A 23380-nucleotide genomic window follows, 5' to 3' on the forward strand; every position below is an offset into this window, starting at 1 on the left:
TTATGAGTCTTAGAATTTTAAATTTTCATCAGATTTTTAAGTTTTCATTACTTACCAAGTGCTTAATAGATTATCTCCTGAATATTTCAGAGATTTTTTTAAGTTTAATTCAGATTATCATCGGCATTGGACTAGAGGTCGTGGAAGCTTAGTCTCAGAAGTAAGGAGTACGAGTCGATAGAGTTTTGTAATTAATGCTCGTTTGTTCGTTTTGATTGCTCGTTTTGAGTTTGACTCGGCTATTTATTGTAATTTGTGTTCGTTTTGCGTTTCATTTATTTATCAATGCTGATTTGCGGTAGTTTCAAGCTTGGTAGATTATTTGATTTTATTTTTGCTCATTTTTTGTTTAATGGAGTTCTTTACTTTTCTTTGAAAAACTTATTTTGTGGAAAATGTCTTTTTAATTAATTTCTGTTCGTTTTATATTGACGTTAAATAAAAAAAACAATTTTTTTAACTGAAAGTAAGGAACGACGTTAAAACTTAAAACGAACAGAAATTATTCCGTTTATGGAAGGGCTGCCCCCTCCTCAACGCCTCGCTCTTTACGCTAAACTTTTTTATTGTTAAAAAAAAATAGAGTTGTGAGAAAGTCAAGCTTTAGCGTAAAGAGCGAGGCGTTGAGGAGGGGGAAGCCCCTTCCATACACTGAATAATTTATGTTCGTTTTAAGTTTTAACGTCGTTCCTTACTTTCAGTTAAAACAAATTGTTTTTTTTATTTAATTTTTGAACGTTTTTGAATTAATGCAGATTTTGATTTAGCTCACCGTACATGAATAATTAAAACAAAATTTGCATGTTAATTTTACTTTTATTTGGTTAAATGGCTTTCTCGAAACTTGTTTCATTTTATTTACGAACGTTTTTTTTAGTAATAAATATACGTAACATACGAATTAACTTACGTATCGAACTTCTATATTCATATATTTTAAATACGTATGTTAGGGGTCCCGCCCCCTATTCAATACCTCGCTCTTTAAGTTAAAGTTCAAATTTTGTTCCAATTCTTTAAAAATGACCCCTTAATCACAAAGGCCGTTATTTAGAATAAATAGCTCTTCTGAAAGTACTAAAAAATCTTTTGCTTAAAGGGCGAGGTATTGACTAGGGGGTGAACCCAATCATATACGTAATATTTTATGTTCATTTTAAGTTTCGATGTTACTGCTTACTTTCAATTGAAAAACTTGTTTTATTTATATTACATTCTGATCTTTTTTTTAAATAATGCTGTCAAGTCCGGCGCCCCTTCATAGCAACATCCCTTCCCCCATGAAAACTTCCTTCATGGAAAGATCCTCCATCATAACCCTGGACCAACCCCCATCCCCCACTACCAGAAAAAATCCCTCCTGAAAACTTCTATATACTTCCCAATAACCAATACTATATGTTAACATTGGGTAAAGTTCATAACTTTCAGCTCTCCCCCCGGAGACTTCGGGGGACTAAGTCATCCTAACAGACATAGTTAACATATTTTCGACCATGCTGAACAAAATGGCAATGTCAAAATTTTGATCGGTTGACTTTGGGAAAAAATAAGCATGGGAGGGGGCCTAGTTGCCCTCCATTTTTTTGGTCACTTAAAAAGGGCACTACAACTTTTAGTTTCCGTTCCAATAAGCCTCCCACGATATTCTTTGACCATTGGGTCAATACGATTACCCCTGGGGGGAAAAAAACAAAAAAACAAACAAATAAACACGCACCCGTGATCTTTCTTCTGGCAAAAAATGCAAAATTCCGCATTTTTGTAGATAGGAGCTTAAAACCTCTACAGTAGGGTTTTCTGATACGCTGACTCTGATGGTGTCATTTTTATTATGGTTCAATTACTTTTAGGGTGGCTTTCCCTCTTTTATCGAAAATCAGCCAAATTTTCTCAGGCGCGTAACTTTTGATGGGTAGGATTAAACTTGATGAAACGTATATATTTAAAATCAGCATTATAATCTGATTCCTTGTAGGTTATTGGTATCAAAATCCCGTTTTCTAGAATTTCGGTTAACATTGAGCCGGGTCGCTCCTTACTTACAGTTCGTTACCACGAACTGTTTGATAGTCTTTTCAGGGAAAAAGTAATTAATACATTAAATCTTTTCGTGTTTTTTTAATACTTTATAGTTTAGCCTGCGATTTGTATGCTCGAGAATACTTTTCTGCAATTTTTAACAACATACATACTCTTAAAAATCTGAACACAAATAGTAGGGTTCAATTTTGTTTCATACCTACTCTAGTTGACCTGAAAAGGAAACCTTGATGCCATTCGCAAAAAAATCAGTTTACTTTCTTTGATAGCTTTGAAGTTTGAACATAATACCTTCAGCCGTTCTTGGGATACTGCTGAGATGCCTTGTTGGGAATTAGCATTACCACAGTGCTTTTTGATTTAATGTTATGGAAACATTTATTTTTAAAAAATAATGTAAAATGGGAGGGTGGGAGTGGGAGGGGGATTAGTTTCCCTCCAATCACTTTCGACTATTAAAAAGGGCATCAGCCCTCTCTACTTTCAATCGAATTAGCCCTTTTATAAGTTCCTACAACAACTCTTTCGATACAAAGTGCCCGGGTCTTAAAAACAACAACAAAAAACAAATAATACATTATATCCACATCGATCTTTACCATAAAAATGTCAAGCCTTCCAATCACTTTCGACTATTAAAAAGGGGACTAGGCCTTTCGATTAACAATCGAATGAGCCCTTTTTGAGTTTCTACGACAACACATCCTATAAACACCTTATAAGCTCCCAGGGCATAAATTACAACCCTTACCTTAAGGGCTCTGAGGGTGGTTGTCATCCTCTAAGACCTAATTTCGAGAACTTTAAACTATGTTACACAAAATGGTTATCTCAAAATTTTGATTGGATGTATCTGGGAAAATGGTAGATGTGATAGGGGAGCTAGTCTTTCTTCAATCACTTTCGACTATTAAAAAAGGCACTAGCCCTTTCAATTTCCAATCAAATTAGCCCTTTTGAAGTTTCTACGACAACACTTTCAATAAAAACCATATTTGCCCCCCGGGGATAACTTAAAACCCGCCCCCTGAGGGCTGGGGGGGGGGTCTGTTATCCTTAAAGACCTAATTTCCAGAACTTTTTACTACGTTGAACAAAATGGCTATCTGAAAATTTTGATTGGAAGTGTTTGGGGGAATGCAGAGCGCGAGAGGAAGGTTAGTTACCCTCGAATCACTTTCAACTATTAAAAAGAGCAATAACCCTCTCAATTTCCAACTGAATGAACCCCTTTTGAAGTTTTTACGACAACTCTATCATTAAAAACCTTATATGTCCCCAGGGCATAACTGGGGGGTTTATCATCCTTAAATACATAATTTCCAGAACTTTCAACTACGTTGAACAAAATAGATGTATCAAAATTTTGATTGGTTGTGTTCAGGAAATGGTGCGCAGGAGAGGGGAGTTAGTTGCCCTTCAATCACTTTCGACTATTAAAAGGGCACTTGCCCTTTCATTTTTCAATTAAATGAGCCCTTTTTGATGTTTTTACAACATGGCTTTTTATAGAAACCTTACAGGCTCCCAGTGCATAACTTACAACCCTTGCCCTGAGGGTTGTGGGGGGATGGGTTGTCATCATTAAAGACCTAATTTCCAAAAATTTCAACTACGTCGAATAAAATGGGCTGTCTAAAAATTTTGATTGGATATGTTTGGGGGAAAGGTGGGCGTGAGAGGGGGGTTAGTTGCCCTCAAATCACTTTCGACTATTTAAAAAGGGCACTAGCCCTTTAAATTTCCAATCGAATGAGCCCTTTTTCATGCTTCTACGACAAAGATTTCAATAAAAACCTTATATGCCCCCAGGGCATAACTTATAACCCTTGTCCTGAGGATCTTGGAGGAGTGTCTTGCTCAAAGATATTATTTCCTGAACTTTAAACTTCATAGAAAAGGTGGCAATATCAAAATTTTAATTGGAAATGTGTCTGGGGAAATGGTTGGCATGGAAGGGATGTTAGCTGCCTTCCAATCACTTTCGACTATTACAAAGTGCACTAGCCATTTCAATTTCCAATTGAATGAGCCCTTTTTGAAGTTTCTACGACGATGCGTTCTATAAAAATATTATATGCCCCCAGGGGATAACTTAAAACCCTTGCCCCGAGGGTTGTGGGGGAGTGTCCTTCTCAAAACATATTTTCTAACTGGAAATCAACTATTCTGAACAAAATGGCTATCTAAAAATTTTTATATTGGATGTGTTTGAGGGAATGATTGGCCTGGGGGGCTAGTTTCCCTCCAATCACTTTCGACTGTTAAAAAGGGCACTAGACCTTTGAATTTCCAATCAAATGAGCGCTTTTTCAAGTTTCTACGACAAATATTTCAATAAAAGCTTATATGCCCTGAGACCATAACTTATAACCCTTGCCCTGAAGACTTTGGGGGGAGTGTCCAGCTCAAAGGTATAATTTCCTGAACTAACTGCTTGGAACAAAATGGCTATCTCAAAATTTTGATTGGATGTGTTTGGGGAAACGGTGGGTGTGGAAGGGGTGTGAGTTGCCTTCCAACTACTTTCGACTATTAAAAAGGGCACTAGCCATTTCAGTTTCTAATCGAATGAGCCCTTTTTGAAGTTTTTACGACAATAAGTTCTATAAAAACTTTATATGCCCCCAGGGCACAACTTACAACCCCTGTCCTGAGGGCTCTGAGGAGGTTGTTATCCTCAAAGACCTAATTTACAGAACTTAAAACTACGTTGAACAAAATGGCTATCTCAAAATTTTTATTGGATGTGTTTCGAGAAAAGGTGGGCGTGAGAGGGGGTTAGTTGCCCTTCCATCACTTTTGACTATTAAAAAGGTCACTAGCCCTTTGAATTTCCAATCGAATGAGCCTTTTTTGAAGTTTCTACGACAACGCTTTCTATAAAAATCTTATATATCCCCAGGGCATAACTTACAACCCTTGCCCTGAAGGCTGTGGGGGAGTATTAAAAAGGGCACTAGCTATTTCAATGTCTAATTGAATGAGCCCTTTTTGAAGTTTCTACGACAACGCGTTCTATAAAAACTTTATATGTCCCCAGGGCACAACTTACAACCCTTATCCTGAGGGCTGTGAGGGGGTTGTTATCCTCAAAGACCTAATTTACAAAACTTAAAACTATGCGGAATAAAATGGCTATCTAAAAATTTTGATTGGATGTCTTTGGGGGAATGATGGGCGTGGGGGGGCTAGTTGCCCTCCATTCACTTTCGACTATTAAAAAGGGTACTAGCCTTTTGAATTTCCAATCGAATAAGCCTTTTTTGAAGTTTCTACGAGAACGCTTTCTATAAAAACCTTATATGCCCCCAGGGCAAAACTTAAAACCCTTGCCCCGAGGGTTGTGGAGGAGTGTCCTCCTCAAAAACATATTTTCTATCTGGAAATCAACTACGCTGAACAAAATGGTTATCTCAAAATTTTGATTGGATGTGTTTGGAGAAATGATGGGCGTGGGGGGGGGGGGCTAGTTGTCCTCCAATCACTTTCAACTTTTAAAAAGGGCACTAGCCACTTTAATTTATAATCGAATGAGCCCTTTTCGAAGCTTCTACGACAACTCCTTCGATACGAACTGCCTTGGTATGATGGAAAAAAAATAAATAAAATAAATAATATGTTGTGGCAACATCGTTCTTTACTTAGGCAGCGCTATTGCGCTGCATATGATTAAAAATTATGCAGTTAATTTGTGGAATGGTTTCCCGGAGAGCATTAGAGAGTCAGAAAACCAGTTTCAGTTTACATTAGATTAAAAAATTTTTCGTTGGGAGGGAATTGAGTATATGTGATTGCTGTTTTTTATATTTTTTATTTTTGGGGGGAATGTTTAGTGGGTATTTTTATTTTTTATTCGGGAGGGTTGAATGGCATTGAAAGGTAAGAAAAGAGTAAGAAGAGTGAATGAGTTTGGTTTATGATGAAAGATTGAGTGACGCTGCTCAACCCACAACAGTGGCTTAGTAAAGCGTCACAAGTTCTTACCCTTTTCTACGTTTGGTCGATAATGTTATTTAAAAATGCGGTAAGTGCCAGTTAAGTATGATGTAATTTCTAGCTGAAAACAAAACCCATCTTATATCTCATCTCTCATCTCATTGAGGTCTACCAGGTACTGTCTACATATCTTTTAAGTACAAGCCTGTCAAAGGCGGGGAAAAAATATCCTCCATTTTTGGCGCCATGACTCGATGAAGCCAATATTTTCTGTATATCTTTTCAACGGACATCCACCACAAGGCTAATATGGTAGTAAATTTCATTTGTGATGCAAATGGATGTTGTATTTGGATTGAGGTTGCAATTATAGGTATATGTTTGCCCATTAGGGGGGTGGGGGTATATACTCTGTGAATATATAGGTTCTAAGAAATTCATGAATTTCTTAGAAAAACTGGAAAAACAAGGAAAGAAGTGAAGATAAAGGCTCTCCACCTGAAAAATGTGTTAACTAGGATTATTCTGTATATTATGAAGCAAGAATTGTTTTCTTAATATGTTTCCTTATGTCCAGCTGGACTCCTAGGCTTAAAATACTGGTTGGTTGGTTGGATAATTCAAAGGTTTGTATATATATATACACTGTCAAATTAGCCATCTGGTGGTATCCCCTTTTCAAGTGACCAGGGAACTTTGTGAACGTCATTTTAAATCGATTGGAGAGGTAAAGCTTGAAGCCCCTTTTTTGGGGAGTCCTGAATCTCTCAATCTTTCAACCTGGAATGATCAAAAACACTCAAAGTGAAGCAACTGGGCTGAACAATAGCATCTCGAGTCCTAGCTGATCGGAAAAAAAGTTTTGCCCCCACATCCAATGGAAGCAAATTGGTTTCAAGTTTCTTCTTTACATAAGGGTCCTCTCGACACAATAACTTACGGATACAATTTTGAACCTTGAAAAAAATGTTGGTCTTTTTTAGGAAGAAACAATTTGGCTCTCTTTTTGGCTTAATACTTTTAATACAATTTGGCTCAATTTGGCTTAATACTTTTATAAATAATAAAAGTATTATTTTTTAAGCTACCCCGCCTTTCACAAAAACTCACTGAATTTTTATTTCAATCACCTAGTCCTTACTGAGAATTACATATTCACCATTTTGAATACCTGGGTGCAAATAACGTTTTTGATTTACTTCACTACTTCACCGTGAATATATTCTAGGTTTCACCAGGGCTAATACTACCAAAATTTTTTGGGCAGATCGGATATGTACATTTGTTGATCCCCAAATCCCCACTTTCCGAACAAACACAGGAAGTTTCTTTGCCTGATCCCTCTTCCCCTTACACTTAAGGCACTTCCCTTAAGGCACTCCAAATCTTAACCTTGATCCCAACAAGGCATTCTTAAAATTTTTTGGATATGCTATTTTGATAATCTGGATACAAGATATCATCCAATTCAACTCTGCCCCTATCCCAAGTCAAAGTTTGTGCTCCCTCGAGTCTCCATCATTCCTGAGATTTGTCATCATCTATCAAAACATTATGATCATCTTTCAAAACATAATGTCTTTTGATCAAGCTTACTTCTTAGACGTGAATTGATTCTACTTCCTATATGGGCTTACAGTCAAAAATATTTAGATGGGTTGGTTAAATATATTTAAGCAAAACGTTTGCAGTTCTCTTGCCTCCCCCAAAACATCTTGAAAGCTACAGCTGCACCCTTTACGTTGTTCATAAGACATATGCTATTTTGATAGCCTGCGGGGGCACATAGTGCCCCTGTACATTGCTCTGACCTCAGATTAAGCAAATGTTTGGTGAGAACAAATATTTTGTGTTAGTGTCTCTTGATCCATCTCGCCACTAAACCATGCATTGATCAAAAGTCCCAAAAAAGCTTAAAGTGCGGAAACCTTTTGATATATCGTAAATGAAAATTCTTTACCAACTTCCCTCTTCCCAAACACAGCATTTGAATTTAACTTGCCCCCTCCTCTCTTTCTTTTTCTAACAGTTTCTAGTCTAGAACAGTATCTAGAAGCTTCAACTCCATTCCCCAAACTGTTTTCGAGACATTGCATATATGGTATTTCGGTGGCCTGGATAAACATAGTGGCTTTCAATTTACTTCCGCCCCCTTTCCATGTCATATATTGATGGGAACAATTTGAACCACTCCTCTCCTAACACTTCCTGGATGTTTTAACTTAATCACCAAAGCCGTTCCCGAGATTTTAAGCATAATTTGAAAATGCAGTGGCACATGCAGTTGCAGGTTTTGATTTACTCACATGCACGTGTCATTTCAAGAGTATACTCATGCGAAATTCTCAGAATCTTGGCCTAGTGAGCCATTCCTAAGAGCTTCCAGCTGATCGGCGAAACAAGACTAGACATGACTACATCTTATACTAAAACCTATCTGTAAAGAAGAATTATGTACATAATTAAAGACAATTGCTCCTAAGGCTGTAGGAGTGACGTCGACTCCACAGGCATACTTATCAGACTTGTTGACGTTTTGATTAAAACATTTATCTTAAAATCGTCATCCAAAATCGTATGCGGATAATGGGGCACCTGGTTGCACTTTCAGCGCTAAGACTATCTATTTTAGATGACGGCCGGGGTGAACCAAAGGGTTAGCCGAACAAAAAATAAAGAAAGGCACGTTCCTCTTTAGTAAGTCAATACTATTACGTTGACTATGATATACAGTTATTTTAATGAGCTGTTAGTTCAAGATTGTATTAATGTATTTACAGTGTCGCCTAGTTGCTCGCCAATGTAAGGCAGGGATCAATGAACTATTTTTGATGAGAGAGGTGTCTTAGGTCTCGAAATCTCATTTTTAATCTATGTTTAACAAATTAGATAATTTTGGAGACCACACTGCCTTTCCATGACGATAAAATAAAAGTTTAACATAGGGATAAAATCCTTTTTAATAGACAGTGTATAATAAATTTTACAACAATTACAAGATATTTCGGTCACATATACAGTGACCGTCCTCAGTAGTAAAACTTTAGTTTTCCTACATCAGAGTTTTACTACTGATGACGGTCACTGTATATGTGACCGAAATATCCGGTATTTTTTTTGAAATTTATTATACACTGTCTATTAGAAAGGATTTTATCCCTATTTTGGACTATTATTTTATCGTTTTACAAATTTTCTTGAGACGTTCTGATTAATTCGGAGAGAAGGAGATGGTTGCTTCATGAAGCCTTACTTCATCTGAAGGAATATTTAGACCGAATGTTCACCAAGAGAGAGAGAGGGAAAATTTTTATCTTCTGTCTATATAATTATCTTACGGTATTAAATTATAAAATAATTATCAAAACTAATTAATTAAACACAATCGGGTGGTTTATATCTCTTCTTTTAAACTGTTTGCTTCTTTTGACGATTACATAAAAAATCTTCTAGCTGAAAGTAAGGAGTAATGTTGAAACGTAAAACGACCAGAAATTATTCCGTACATAAGGGAGATTGTCCCCTCTTCAATCCCTCATTCTTTACACTAAAGGTTAAAGTTCTTTTAAAAAAACTGTTCCCATTCAAAGTCATTGACTCTTGTGCTTGATCAGTCTTTCTTACAGATTTTTGACAAAAAAAAAACATTAGTGTAAGGAACGAGGGATTGATGAGGGGATAGCGCCCTCATATACGGAATTATATCTGTTCGTTTTAGTTTTAACGTTGGTCTTTACTTTTAGTTGAAAAAGCTAGTTTGTTTTATTTAATCTTGTAACATCACCTAGCTGCAAAAGGCCTACCACCCTCGTATGTCTCAAGGTTTATGTTTTATTAGACCATAGAGATCGGATTCGAGGGTTATAAATTAGGAGATGGGTTAGGAAATGCAAAGCCTTAACCCACAGGTGAACCTCACAAACAAAACTAAAGACTTTGGAAGACAATTTGTTTTCTTGGTTTTTAGGCTTGATTTTAGGGTTTTTGGTCTGTTAACTTTAGCATCAAGCCCTTTTCAGAAATGAAATACAATATATTACTTAGAATCTACAAAAAATTCAAATACTTGACTTCATTTCGTTTTAAGCAGTATTACTATTGGAAATAAAAATCACGCTGTCATGCACATGTTTGTATATTTTATTCTATCAAATGAAACTTTTATTTCATTATGATTCATTTGTTATGGATTGAGAGTGCTCATTTTATTTGTATTTGAATTGCTCTATTTTGCCGTTTGTTAGTTTCACTGAACTACAAATTTGCTAAATTTGCTTAATCCTATTTCCAATTCCGAACCTTAAGCTTATTAAATAGAAAAATCTGATGATGTAACGTTCATTAACATCCCTTGGTTTTTGGGGGATATTTTTCCCCTTTTTCAAAAATCAGGCAAATTTTTTCAGGCATGTAGCATTTGATGGTTACATTAAACTTAATTAATTTTATACATTTGGAATAAGAATAAAAATCCAATTCTTTTGAGGAAATTTAACTGCAATTCCGTTTTTTAGCGCTTCGCTTACCATTGGGGCGAGTTGCCCCTTAATTACAGTTCGTTATCACGAACTGTTTGATTATCAATTATAATTGAACACCGGTACAAGGTGTCTGAACATGTATAAATGTATATTTCTTTTCTTTTTAGCAATTTTAAAATCAACAAATAAACATGAGAGCATCCAAACCAAAATACTGCAGTAATTTTATCCAACACGTATCGTGTTGGATAAAAATTATGTTTCAAACAGTTCGTGGTAACGAACTGTAAGTAAGGAGCGACCCTGCTCAATGGTAACCGAAACTCTAAAAAACGGAATTTTGATGCCAATAGATACATCAAAAGAATCAGATTTTAATGCTGATTTCAAATATAGAACTTTCACCAAGTTTAGTCTTACACATCAAACGTTACGCAACTGAGAAAATTTGGCTGATTTTAGAAAAAAGGGAGAAAGACCCCCTAAAAGTTATAGAACCTTAATGCAGATCATACCATCATATTCAGCGTATCAGAGAACCCTACTGTAGAGGTTTCAAGCTCCTATCTACAAGAATGTGGAATTTTCCATTTTTTGCCAGAAGAAAGATCATGGATGCGTGTTTATTTGTTTTGTTTTTTTGTTTTTTTTCCCCAAGGGTGATCGTATCGACCCAGGGGTCCTAGAATATCGTGGTAGGGCTCATTGGAATGGAAATTAAAAGTTGTAGTGCCCTTTTTAAGCGACTAAAAAAAATGGAGGGCAACTAGGCCCCCTCCCAAGCTCATTTTTTTCCCAAAGTCACCCGATCAAAATTTTGAGATAGCCATTTTGTTCAGCATGGTCGAAAATTTTATATCTATGTCTTTTAGGATGATCAATCCCTCGAAGCCCCCAGGGGGAGGGCTGAAAGTTATTAACTTTACCCAATGTTAACATATAGTATTGGTTATTGGGAAGTATACAGACGTTTTCAGGGGGATTTTTTTCTGGTAGTGCGGGGTGGGGGTGGGCCGGGGGTTATATGGGGGGATCTTTTCATGAAGGAAGTTTTCATGGGGGCAAGGGCATTGCTATGAAGGGGGCACCAGATTTCCCATCATTATTTTAAAAAAAATCCGAAATTAAATATAAAAAAACAAGTTTTTCAACTGAAGGTAAGGGGCAACATCAAAACTTAAAACGAACAAATAAATATTAGCTATATGATTGGGTTCACCTTCTAGTCAATGCCTCGCTCTTTAAGCCAAAGATTTTTTAGTACTTTCATAAGAGCTATCTATTCTAATTAACGGCCTTTGCGATTAAGGGTTCATTTTTAAAGAATTGAAACAAAATTCGAACTTTAGCTTAAAGAGCAAGGTATTGACTAGGGGCAAACCCCCTAATATACGTATTAAAAATATATGAATATAGAAATTCGTTACGTAAGTTAATTCGTAAGTTACGTATATTTATTACTAATAAAAACGTTCGTAAATAAAATTCAACAAGTTTCGAGAAAGCCATTTAACCAAATAAAGTTACAATTAATTTGCAATTTTTGGTTTAATTATTCAAGCACGGTGAGTCAAAATTAAACCCTCCGTTGATTCAAAAATATTCACAAATTAAATAGAAAAAAACAAGTTGTTTTTAAATGAAGTTAAGGAACGACGTGAAAACTTAAAACAAACAGATATTATTCCGTATATGAAAGGGGCTGTCCCCTCCTCAACCCCTCGCTCTTTACGCTAAAGTTTGACTTTCTCACAACTCAATTTTTTTTAAACAATAAAATTTTGTTTTAATTGCAATTTTTTTAATTAACTTTAACGAAATTCACACCATCAGATTCAGCTTATCAACGAACATTATTAAAGAAGCTTCAAACTCCTATCTGCAAAAATGTGAAATTTTGCATTTTTAATTAACTTTAACGAAAATTGCACCATTACATTCAGCTTATCAGAGAACCCTATAAAAGAAGTTTCCCGCTCCTATCTGCAAAAAGGTGGAAATTGGCATTTTTTGCTCGAATAAAGATCACGATGCGTGCCCTCCAAATAATGGAGGGCAACTAGGCCCCCTCCCACGCTCATTTTTTCTCAAAGTCACCCATTTAAAATTTTGAGATATCCATTTTGTTCAGCATAGTCGAAAATCTAATAAATATGTCTTTTAGGATGACTTAATCCACTTAATCTTTTAGGATAGTATATATATATATATATATATATATATATATATATATATATATATATATATATATATATATATATATATATATATATATATATATATATATATATATATATGAATTATTGCTTTAAAAAAGTTCTCATTTTTACCTAATGGAAAAAACATCTCTTTTTTATTAAATCTTAAGAGCCAAACGTTTTCAAAAACTGGTTTGGATCCTGTGCGTACATTTTTTTTCTTTTTATACAGCATTTTATGTACAAACTGTACATAAAATGCTAACAAAATTCTTTTGGCGTACAGCTTTCAGTAGTCAAAAATGACATTTAATCCTTGTCAGAAGATTGTTGGCAAGGATTTTAATCCTTTAGATCCTTTAGGCCCTGCTTTACTAGTGAAACTAGGGATTTACTAGGGACAATATTACGGAACAAAGTGAAAAAAAAAGAAGTTCGTTAAAATTTATTCGTTAAACATGAGTTAAACGATGGTGTTGCAGCAACGCTTTACCATAACAATTGATATCCATAATTATGCTTTTTAACATATAAAAAGCTTGAACCCAGTTATTCATGTTCTCTTTCAAAAAGTAATGTATACGTTTTTGACATTCAAATTTAGCTCTCTTAACCAAGAAAAGAACCAAATCCAAACGTTCTACTATCGAAAACTTGTGACTCTGTCCCTTATAATGGCTATAAACTCGTTGTTGCGTTAAACGACCTAAGGCTGTCACGCTCCTCTCCATCCTAACAAGTTCCATTTCTGTCATACCTAAAGAAAAACAATGGCATTTATAACGCCAGACATTTCGACGTTTTTTTTATATTTCGACAGACATTCAGAAAAAGTAAAAACTCTTGAGACCTTAATATAGAAGGAACATCTGCTTTGACAACCTTGTTATAAATCCCTAATAGCTCTAACTTATTTTAAGTTTTGTTCTAAATGTTTTCCTGGCTCCATACTAGCAGTAAAGTTTCATTCATGTATAGAGTACAGTAAACTGAGCTAAGGCTGCAAATGTTCCAAAACATAAACTCTGTGATTTTAATCTCCTCTTCAGTTATTTAGCATTTTTTCTATAATGTATTACGGTAATTACTTGGCTAAAAAAAATAAAAAAAAAATAAAAAAAGTGTCTTCCTACTACAGTAACTGAAATGAATGAGCACTTGAACAAGATCTAGACCCTACTCATCCATCCAGTTCCCCAGGATAAAGTAGAATATCCAATTCAACAATCCGACAATCAGGTCCCAAATAGAGCAAAAATCAACAGCAATAAGTATACGTCAATGTTCCGAAACCAAGCTATAGCACCTTAAATCTACAAAAACATTATATTCCTAAGGTGATCACCACATATAGGGGCTCATCAGATGAAAACTCATTGCCTAAATGGGTTTCGGCGCTTAAATTTCATTACCCAGGCAATATGAGTGGGCCATGCCATAATCTGGCATACCCCAATGTAGTGACACCTATTGAACAACCATGAACAAAATTCAAAAATTCAAAAAATTAAAATAAATACCCCAGAAAAATTATTTCAAGTATCCTGAATCAACCTTCAAATAACACTGAGAGCAAAGCCTTCAGCCAATTTAAATATAAATAAATAAATAGCACTAGTCCTCCCCCCGGAACAATTTCACTCTCACTCAAATTCTAAGAATTAAATTCCGAATATCACACCTTAATCTTTACCACATGTGTCGCAATCTGCCCTAAGCTACCGGGAAGATAAACCAGATTCCTTCAGCAAGTTACCGTAAAATATCAAGATACACTACTGCTTCAGTATCACTATAGTACTATACTCCTTCAGTATCACTGATATAGTTATTATTTTGTATAACAGAATCTTTTTTACTTTCTTTGATCGAATCCTTCATTTGTAAAGATGAAGGATTATTTCGTATAATCCTATAGCAAACAGAGAAAATCCTATAAAGTAAATTGACATTATCTTAGTAGGCCGTTTTTGACCTGTTCAAGGTTTACATAGAAATGGCTTGCCTGTCCCACAATTATTCACAAACCTTCGCAATAAGGAGGTTTTATTTGATTCTCCTTTTGCATATTCGTCCAATATGAGAAATTCCCAGCTAAACTTCATATTAATTACCTTTTGTCCATATTCCTAGGTAATAATAGACCCATCATTAGCGATATCGTACACAAGCACCGTGTTGTTAGTAAAAAAAGAAAAAAAAATCTAAACATTAGTATTCTTAAGCCGTTTACTGATCGAAAGCATATAGTCTAGGTAATTTTTCCATCAAAGGGGAAGGTTTTGCAACACAAAGTATTTTTTTTTATATGATAAAATGATTATTTCAAAGATGAGGGAACAAACCTTTAACTTAGAGAAACTTAGGACCGCCATATTGAATAAATTGAAGAGGCCTACATTCCATCATATTTCTCCAGAAATTTCGATTCGTCCTAGGAAAACTAAACAGTTTTTTTAATTAACTTTTTGTTTAGTGAAAGTAAGACCAACATTAAAACTAAAAAGAACAGAAACTTATAGACCACATGAAGAGTACTTCTACCCACTCAAACGTAATTATCTGAAACCATTTTAGATCAGAAAAATATAGTTTGCCAGTTCATGTAGACATTTCTTCACCGATTGCCATTCAAAAAACTTAAAATAAAATTTATATCTTTTAAATAAAATACCATTATACATACCCTTTCACTTTTTAGGTGTTGTAACAAGAAATTAGTAAACTTTTTATGACATCGCTCTTATATTAGAGAATTCCTTTTTGGGGCAGTGGTGTAAAAAGTGGAGGTCAAGGGAGCAGCAGACCTCCTCGTATATATGATAATTTCTCTAATTTTTTATTTTAATGTTGATCTTTAGTTTTATTTGACCTTTATTCTGTTTAATTTCTGTTTGATTTTATCGGTGTCATATAAATTTTATGGGAACTCCCATTCCCACTACCCCTGGTCTTTACGGTAATGTTTTACTTTTGTATAACAAGGTTTCCAGTACTGTAGAGCCTACTACAGTACATAGTAACCGAAAGTCTTACAAACCCATCTTAAAAACAAATGTTTTGTGAGGAAAATGTTAAATCTAAAGTTGAATTAAGAATGGTCACTATTTTATAGGTTTATTTTAGTAATGAAAATTTATTTGTAAAATAAATTTTCGGGAATAAAGAAAAAGTACCCAAGGAACCCTTCAAAAATGGTTGCTGATCGGCACAATAATTGTACTTTCTGAGCCACCATGGTCTTAAGCCCTCGGTTGAAAGCTTTGAGCCCCCCTCCGTGTCTTGAAAAACAAGGAAAATCGCATCTTTTTTTAAGGGTAGCAGTCACATATCTCCCTTTTATTTATTTTTTCGCCAGAAATAGCAGAATACTGCAAGATTGTACTTTGACTCTATTACCTCGTCGTTTCAAGAGCGCAAGCTCGAACACAAGAACATTGCCGTGCAAAATAAAAAAAAAATTGCAGACTCATTTCCAGGATGATCGTAAAAGGAAACACTTATTATTGTCATTAGCTGTATACTTTACGTTTTAAAATGCTTTCAAAAAATTTGTATTTGTAAATAATTGTTAAAAATTTGTCCGCGATTTGTATATTAGAATAAATTTTGTCTTCTTTAATTTGAATATAATTTTCAATCCCGACAGTGGAACGTAAAATTAAACATTAGTAATTATCATCCATCAACTATTGTCTTAGTTTTAAATATTTTCTGGAAAACCCTGGTCAAACTTTAGCGTAAAGGGTAGGGGAGGATGGCAGCTCCCTAATAAAGAGGATAATACACGGCATAAGGCGAGGAGGTTTTATTTGGTGGAGGAGACAGCTTCAGAGAAGACGCGAGGCATAAGGAAAATATCAGAAATTCCATACCGCATTTGCCCCTACTAATCTGGTTTACGAAAGCACAAAGACTTTGACTAGCACATCAGAATAAAAGATTATTACCTGCGTAATTTGGACGAACACGTTTGTCGTAACCCTGCTGAAGGGAATTGAGAATTCCTGTGACATTAAAGTTATCGCTAGAAGAAGAAAAAAAAATCAGTTTTAAAATCTTGTTTAAAAAATTATTATCAAATTAAGTCAGACTCATGCAGCTTAGCAATTGGAAAAATTCAGAAATTTTTTTGACTTTGTTTGCTCAAAGGAAATTAAACCATTTCCTTTGATAAGTTTCCTTTGATAAGTTTATAAGTTCAAAATAGCTATCGGTGCATGATTGATTGCACCATCACGCAATGATGAGTGCCTATTGGTGGATCGTCACTAAATATATATACGGTCCTTGCAAAATAAACGGTCATTATAAACTGTTTATACGCCAATAATAACTATTATATAGCAAAGCTTAACTACACACCAGGAATCAGTAATTATTTCATTGGCCTTTTTTTCAAACAGTTCGTGATAACGAACTGTAAGTAAGGAGCCACCCTGCTCAATGGTAACCAAAACTCTAAAAAACTGAATTTTGATACCAATAGATACATCAAAGGAATCAGATTTTAATTCTGATTTCAAATATGTCAGTTTCATCAAGTTGAGGCTTACTCATCAAAAGTTACGCACCTGAGAAAATTTGGCTGATTTTAGAAAAAAGGGGGAAAGACCCCCTAAAAAATATAGAACCTAAATGACACACCATCACACCATCATATTCAGCGTATCAGAGAAGCCTACTGTAGAGGTTTCAACTTCCTATGTTCAAAAATGTGGAATTTTGCATTTTTTGCCAGAAGAAAGATCACGGATGCGTGTTTATTTGTTTTTTTTCGTTTTTTTGTTGTTTTTTTTGTTGTTTTTCTCCCCAGGGGTGATCCCAGTGGTTCTCGTGGTGATTATCGTGGAAGGGTCATTGGAACGGAAATTAAAAGTTTTAGTGCTCTTTTTAAGTGACCCAAAAAAATGGAGGGCAACTACGCCCCTTTCCACGCTCATTTTTTTCCCAAAGTCACCCGATTAAAATTTTGAGATAGTCATTTTGTTCAGGATGGTCCAAAATATGATAACTATGTCTTTTAGGATGGCTTAATCCCCCGAAGTCCCTGGGTGGGAGGGCTGAAAGTAATGAACTTTACCCAATATTTACATATAGGCTAGTATTGGTTATTAGGAAGTATACAGACGTTTTCGGGGGGATTTTTCTGGGGGGGAGGGGGGTCGGGGGTTATATGGGAGGATCTTTCCATGAAGGCAGTTTTCATGGGGGAAGGGACATTGCTATGAAGGGGGCACCGGATTTCCCAGCATTATTAAATAAAAAGATCAGAAAATAATTTTTTTAAAACAAGTTTTTCAACTGAAAGTAAGGAGCAACATCAAAACTTAAAACGAACAGAAAATACTACTCATATGATTGGGTTCACCCCCTAGTCAATACCTCGCTCTTTAAGCCAAAGATTTTTTAGTACTTTCGTAAGAGCTATTTATTCTAATTAATGGCCTTTATGATTAAGGGGTCATTTTTAAAGAATTAGAACAAAATTCGAACTTTAGCTTAAAGAGTAAGGTATTGACTAGGGGGCTAACCCCCTAATATCTGTATTAAAAATCAATGAATATAGAAGTTCGATAAGTAAGTTAATTCGTAAGTTACGTATATTTATTACTTTTTATTACTTTTTTTTATTTTTATTACTTTTTATTACTATATTTATTACTTTTAAAAACGTTCGTAAATAAAATTAAAAATTTTTCAAGAAAGCCATTTAACCAAAAAAAAAGCAAAATTAATATGCAAATTTTGTTTTGATTATTCATGTACGGTGAGCCAATATCCAAACCTGCATTAATTCAAAAAGGTTCTAAAATTAAATTATAAAAAACAAGTTTTTTTAATTGAAAGTAAGGAACGATGTTAAAACTTAAAACGAACAGAAATTATTCCGTATATGAAAGGGGCTGTGCCCTCCTCAACGCCTCGCTCTTTACGCTAAAGTTTGACTTTCTCACAACTCTATTTCTTTTAAACAATAAAAAACTTTAGCGTAAAGAGCGAGAAGTTGAGGAGGGCACAGCCCCTTTCATATTCGGTATAATTTCTGTTCGTTTTAAGTTTTAATGTCGTTCCTTACTTTCAGTTAAAAAAATTGTTTTTTTTATTTAATTACAGGGAGGAGTGGTTGGAAGCCTCAAAAGTAAATTTATAGTTGTACAGTTTCAAAATTTCCGTGATATATCCTTTAGATCGTTATGGATGATGGAATTTGCTCTCCAGCCTCTCTTCATTTAGATAAAAGCGAAGGCGAACCACATTAGGCTCAAATTCAACGCGAACAAAACCAGATGTAGTGTGACATCGAACTCACCGCTTCAGACCAAAGTTGCGTTCGATTTAACAGACCTAAGCTAACTGACAAGTCTACTTTTTTCGCTTTTAGGGTTTTATTTGCCAAAAAGTGAACTAAGTGAAATAAGAAAGTTTACCAGGCCTTTGCATAGAAAATGGAAAGTTTGGCAGAAAATTCGAAGTTGCTATAACGTGAGCCATACAAGATATTAGGAACAGACCATCAGGGTTAGGAAGGGGAGGCCAGAAGCTGTCAAAATAATGAAGCCGACCAAAATCATCTCGGCTAATAAGAAATCAACCTTTTTGTGAAAATTTTACACTTTTGTTTCCTTTTATAGGAAGAAAAATAAACTCCAGCATTAAAAATACAGCCACCGAGTGAGCAATTTTAATAAACAGCTGATGATCCAATAAACAAAATGAATCATCGTATTTTGCAAAAGCCAAGCCTTTTACCACATATGCAAGAATGAGGTGCCGAGTTAAATTTTTTGCCAGAAATTCTTTGTAGATGTTTAACAACGAAGAACTTTTAATAGCGGTTTCGTAGTCAACATTTTAGTTTACTAAGAATCCGTTCGTTAAAAAAAAACGTTTAAAGTTAACAAAGAATTACAAGAAAAATGGCAAAATCCACTTATTAGTTAACTCAGGAAGCAAATCGATCCAGGCTCAAGTGTGGTGATGAAGATTTGGAGCACATGGTCAAATTTAAATACCTGGGAAGCTAAATTGAAAACACTGCCTCATTGCAGAAAGAAGTATTGTCCTTTATTGGCCAAGCATGAGGAGCTTTCAAAAGGATGAAGAGAATTTGGCGATCTAATGTCTTTTCACTTTGTGTCAAACTTAGACCCTTCAATAGCAATGTTCTGCCAATGCTGAAGCACGCAGCCGAATCATGACATGTAAACGGAGAGCAAGAGCGTCGAATCCAGTCTCTTATTACATATATCATCTGCTAACTTCGATGGCAATATCTTGGCCATGCCTTGAGAATGGGGGACCTTAGAACTCCCAAGGCAATCTTCCAGTGCCAATCTGTAGGATCAAAAAGGAAGGATCGTCCCAAAAGCACGCTACACAGCACTTACCTTTCAGATATCTGCTCTCTTAACACGTTCCTGTACCCAAGTGGAAAGGTGTGCTGTCGACAGCTGGATATAGCTAAGACTGGAGACTCCTTGTCGATGTATTAGGCGCCTCTTGAGACACAGGAGGATCTAAGTTATAAGATCCTTATGGATCTAAGGTCCTTATAGGATTTATAAGGCCCTATAGATCTTATAAGATCCTTAGATATAGGTGTAAGATGAGGGGCAACATGAAGGGTGACACATCCTGCCCCACATGGCAGCTGATTATAAGTTCAATTGCACTTATAACGTCTTCAACAATGTGTAGATAAACAAGGAAGTTACTTTGAAAATAATGAAGTATAAAAAAAATCCACATTTTTTTTTCTGTGGACTATATTTTTCACACCAGCAAAATCCAACTATTTGATTGATCTATCGCGTTGTTTCGATTCTCAACGTTCGACTTTAACTGATTTTATTTCAAAGGCAGTAAAACACATTTTCCTTCTCTGTTGGCTTTTCCTATTTGCGTCCTAGAATTTATCTCCCACTTTACAAAATGAAAATTTCTCGCCCATTTACTCATGGGAACCCCTCAGCTTGTGCGGACTACTTCCATTGAGATTCGAGTTAAATACACATCTGCAAGTGTCATGATCAATAAATTTCGTTTAGGGAATTGAAAAGTTTTTGCTGGAAGATTCCCATATTATACTATCCCAAAAGTGATAGGAGCGCTGCTTAAGAGGGCACTAGGAAAAGTTCTCTTAAGAACATATGTATTTATGCTTATAGAAATATTGCTTTTACTTATTTTGACTCTGGCAAAATTTAGACTGAAAAAAAAATACTGAGGATACATTTTCATCTACATACTGTTAAGAATAAAATTTGTTCATACTCACAAGCCGCTTAGTAAAGTTTCAAGGTTTTATTTATTAGTTCTATCATTTTTATTACTATTACATAAGAGTTATGAGTAAAAACCTAGTTGGGGAACGGGGGCATTCTGGTGCGGTTTATTCATGTGGGATGTGGACCATTCGGAGGGGTTCTAAAATGACTGTGTTTTTATTTGTGTTTTATTCTTTTAATTGTATAAATGTTTTGCATTTTCTTCTTTTTTTAATTGTTTTTTTTTACTTGTTTAATTGATTCTAGAAGAAAGGGGAAAAACAATAACAGGGTACTTCTTTCGATGTAAAAATGCAAATGTAAGAAATAAGGTCCCAACAAGTATATTGGATTAGAAGAAATAACAACATTAGCTGATGATGAAAAACCAAATAATCGCGTTTCTTTTCACCCCAAATTGTACCAAAGTATTCAAGAAGAGTTTTCGCATGACCTTGCTGTATATCCAACAGACAAAACATGTACAAAAAAAATTCATTCATATGGAAAATGTTTTTTTTTCGAAAACTAAGGCTCTAGACGAATTTATGTATATATATATATATATATATATATATATATATATATATATATATATATATATATATATATATATATATATATATATATATATATATATATATATATATATATATATATATATATATATATATATATATATATATATATATGGTTCTTATGAAAGGGATACTCGTATAAACTTCAGAGAGGGCTCCTTTGATTCGAAATTGAATGTTCTAGTTCACCTTTTAAGAGTCAAAAGATATCTGAGGACTACTACTCCCCCCCCACACACACACTCTTTTTTTCCCAAACCCATCCGATAAAAATTTTGAGATAGCCATTTCGTTAAAAATAGTTCCAAGGCCAGATAAGAAAAACTCCTGTGTCGAAGCAACTCCCCAGAACCTGGGGGTAGGTGTTGTAAGTAATGCTCTGGGGCATATATAGTTCTTATGGAAAGAATGATCGTATAAGCTTCGGAGAGTGCTCATTTGATTGGAAATTGAAAGCTTTCTTTCAGTTTTTAAGAGTAAAAGAAAATCAGAGGGCAACTAGCCCCCCCCCCCCCTTCATGCCCTAGTTTCTTCAAACCCATCCGATAAGAACTTTTAGAGAGACAGTTTTTCAAAATGGTTCAAGGATCATATAAAGAAAACTTCGGGGTCAACACAATCCTTCAGGGCCCGGGGTAGGCATTGTAAGTTATGCCCAACGGGCATATATAGCTATTATGGAAGGGATGCTCGTATGAACTTGAGAGACGGTTCATTTGATTGGAAATCGAAAGTTCTAGTTCAGTTTTTAAGAGTCAAAAGGATCAAAGGGAAACTATCCCCACACGCTTCTTTCCCCCAAAAGCATCCGAAATTTTTTTTATATAGCCATTTTATCAAAAATAGTTTAAAGGTCAGATAAAGAAAACTCTGGTGTCTGCACAACCCCCCAGGGCCCGGGGGCAGGCACTGCAAGTTATGCCCTGGTGGCATATATGATTCTTATAGAAAGGGTGCTCGTACAAACTTCAGAGAGGGCTTGTTTGAATGGAAATTGAAAGTTCTAGTTTATTTTTTAAGAGTCAAAAGAGATCGGAGGGCAGCTCCCCCCCCCACGCCTTTTTTTCCGTAAACCCATCTGATGCAAATTTTGATACGGCCAATTTTTAAAAAATATTTCAAAGGTCTGATAACAAAAACTCCGGTGTCGACACAACTCCCTAGGGCCCGGGAGAGAGGCGTTGTAAGTTATGTCCTGGGGCCGTATATGATTCTTATAAAAGGGATGCTCGCATAAATTTCAGAGAGGGCTCATTTTCTTTGAAATTAAAAGTTCTAGTTTACTTTCTCAGAGTCAAAAGATTGTAGGGCAACTAGCCCCCTCCCTCCACGCCTTTCTCTTCCCCAAACCCATTCAATAAAAATTTTGAGGTGGCCATTTTGTTAAAAATAGTTTCAAATATCAGATATTAAAACTCCGGGGTCGACAAAACCCCCCAGGTCCCACGGATAGGCGTTGTAAGTTATGCCCTGGGTCCATATATGGTTCTTATAGAAGGGATGCTCGTATAAGCTTCAGAGAGGGCTCATTTTTGAAAATATAAAGTTCTACTTCGCAATTAAAGAGTCAAAAGAGATCGAAGGGCAATTAGCTCCCCCCCCCCCTACGCCAGTTTTTCCCCTAACCCATCCGATAAAAATTTTGAAATAGCCATTTTGTTAAAAATAGTTCAAACATCAGCTAATAAAAACTCCGAGGTGGACACAAACCCACTTTTTACTTTGATATTGTTGCTTTGATACTAGTTTTGATACTCTGATGAACAGTTGATTTTGAAAAAAAAAGTTTGATTCTGAAATAAGGTATTTTTAAAAACTTGAAACTTTTTGCAATCAAAAACGAACAAAAATTAATTAAAAAAAAACTTCGA

The 23380-nt window shown here is 35.2% G+C and overlaps 1 protein-coding gene across 1 annotated transcript in view; it reads right to left on the reverse strand.

Moving 5' to 3' along the window:
* The window catches only part of LOC148940171 (gamma-aminobutyric acid receptor subunit beta-like), a 189640-nt gene that overhangs the window by 86081 nt on the left and 80179 nt on the right, over positions 1-23380 (reverse strand). Inside the window, exon 3 of the mRNA XM_089106090.1 lies at positions 16612-16690. Within this exon, the coding sequence (XP_088962216.1) occupies positions 16612-16690 (79 nt within the window). The remainder of the gene's footprint in view (positions 1-16611; positions 16691-23380) is intronic.

The sequence above is a fragment of the Artemia sp. Qi Xiang Cuo genome, chromosome 20 (genome assembly GCF_049724085.1).
Source record: "Artemia sp. Qi Xiang Cuo chromosome 20, ASM4972408v1, whole genome shotgun sequence".
In the NCBI taxonomy this organism is placed as follows: Eukaryota; Metazoa; Arthropoda; class Branchiopoda; order Anostraca; family Artemiidae; genus Artemia; species Artemia sp. Qi Xiang Cuo.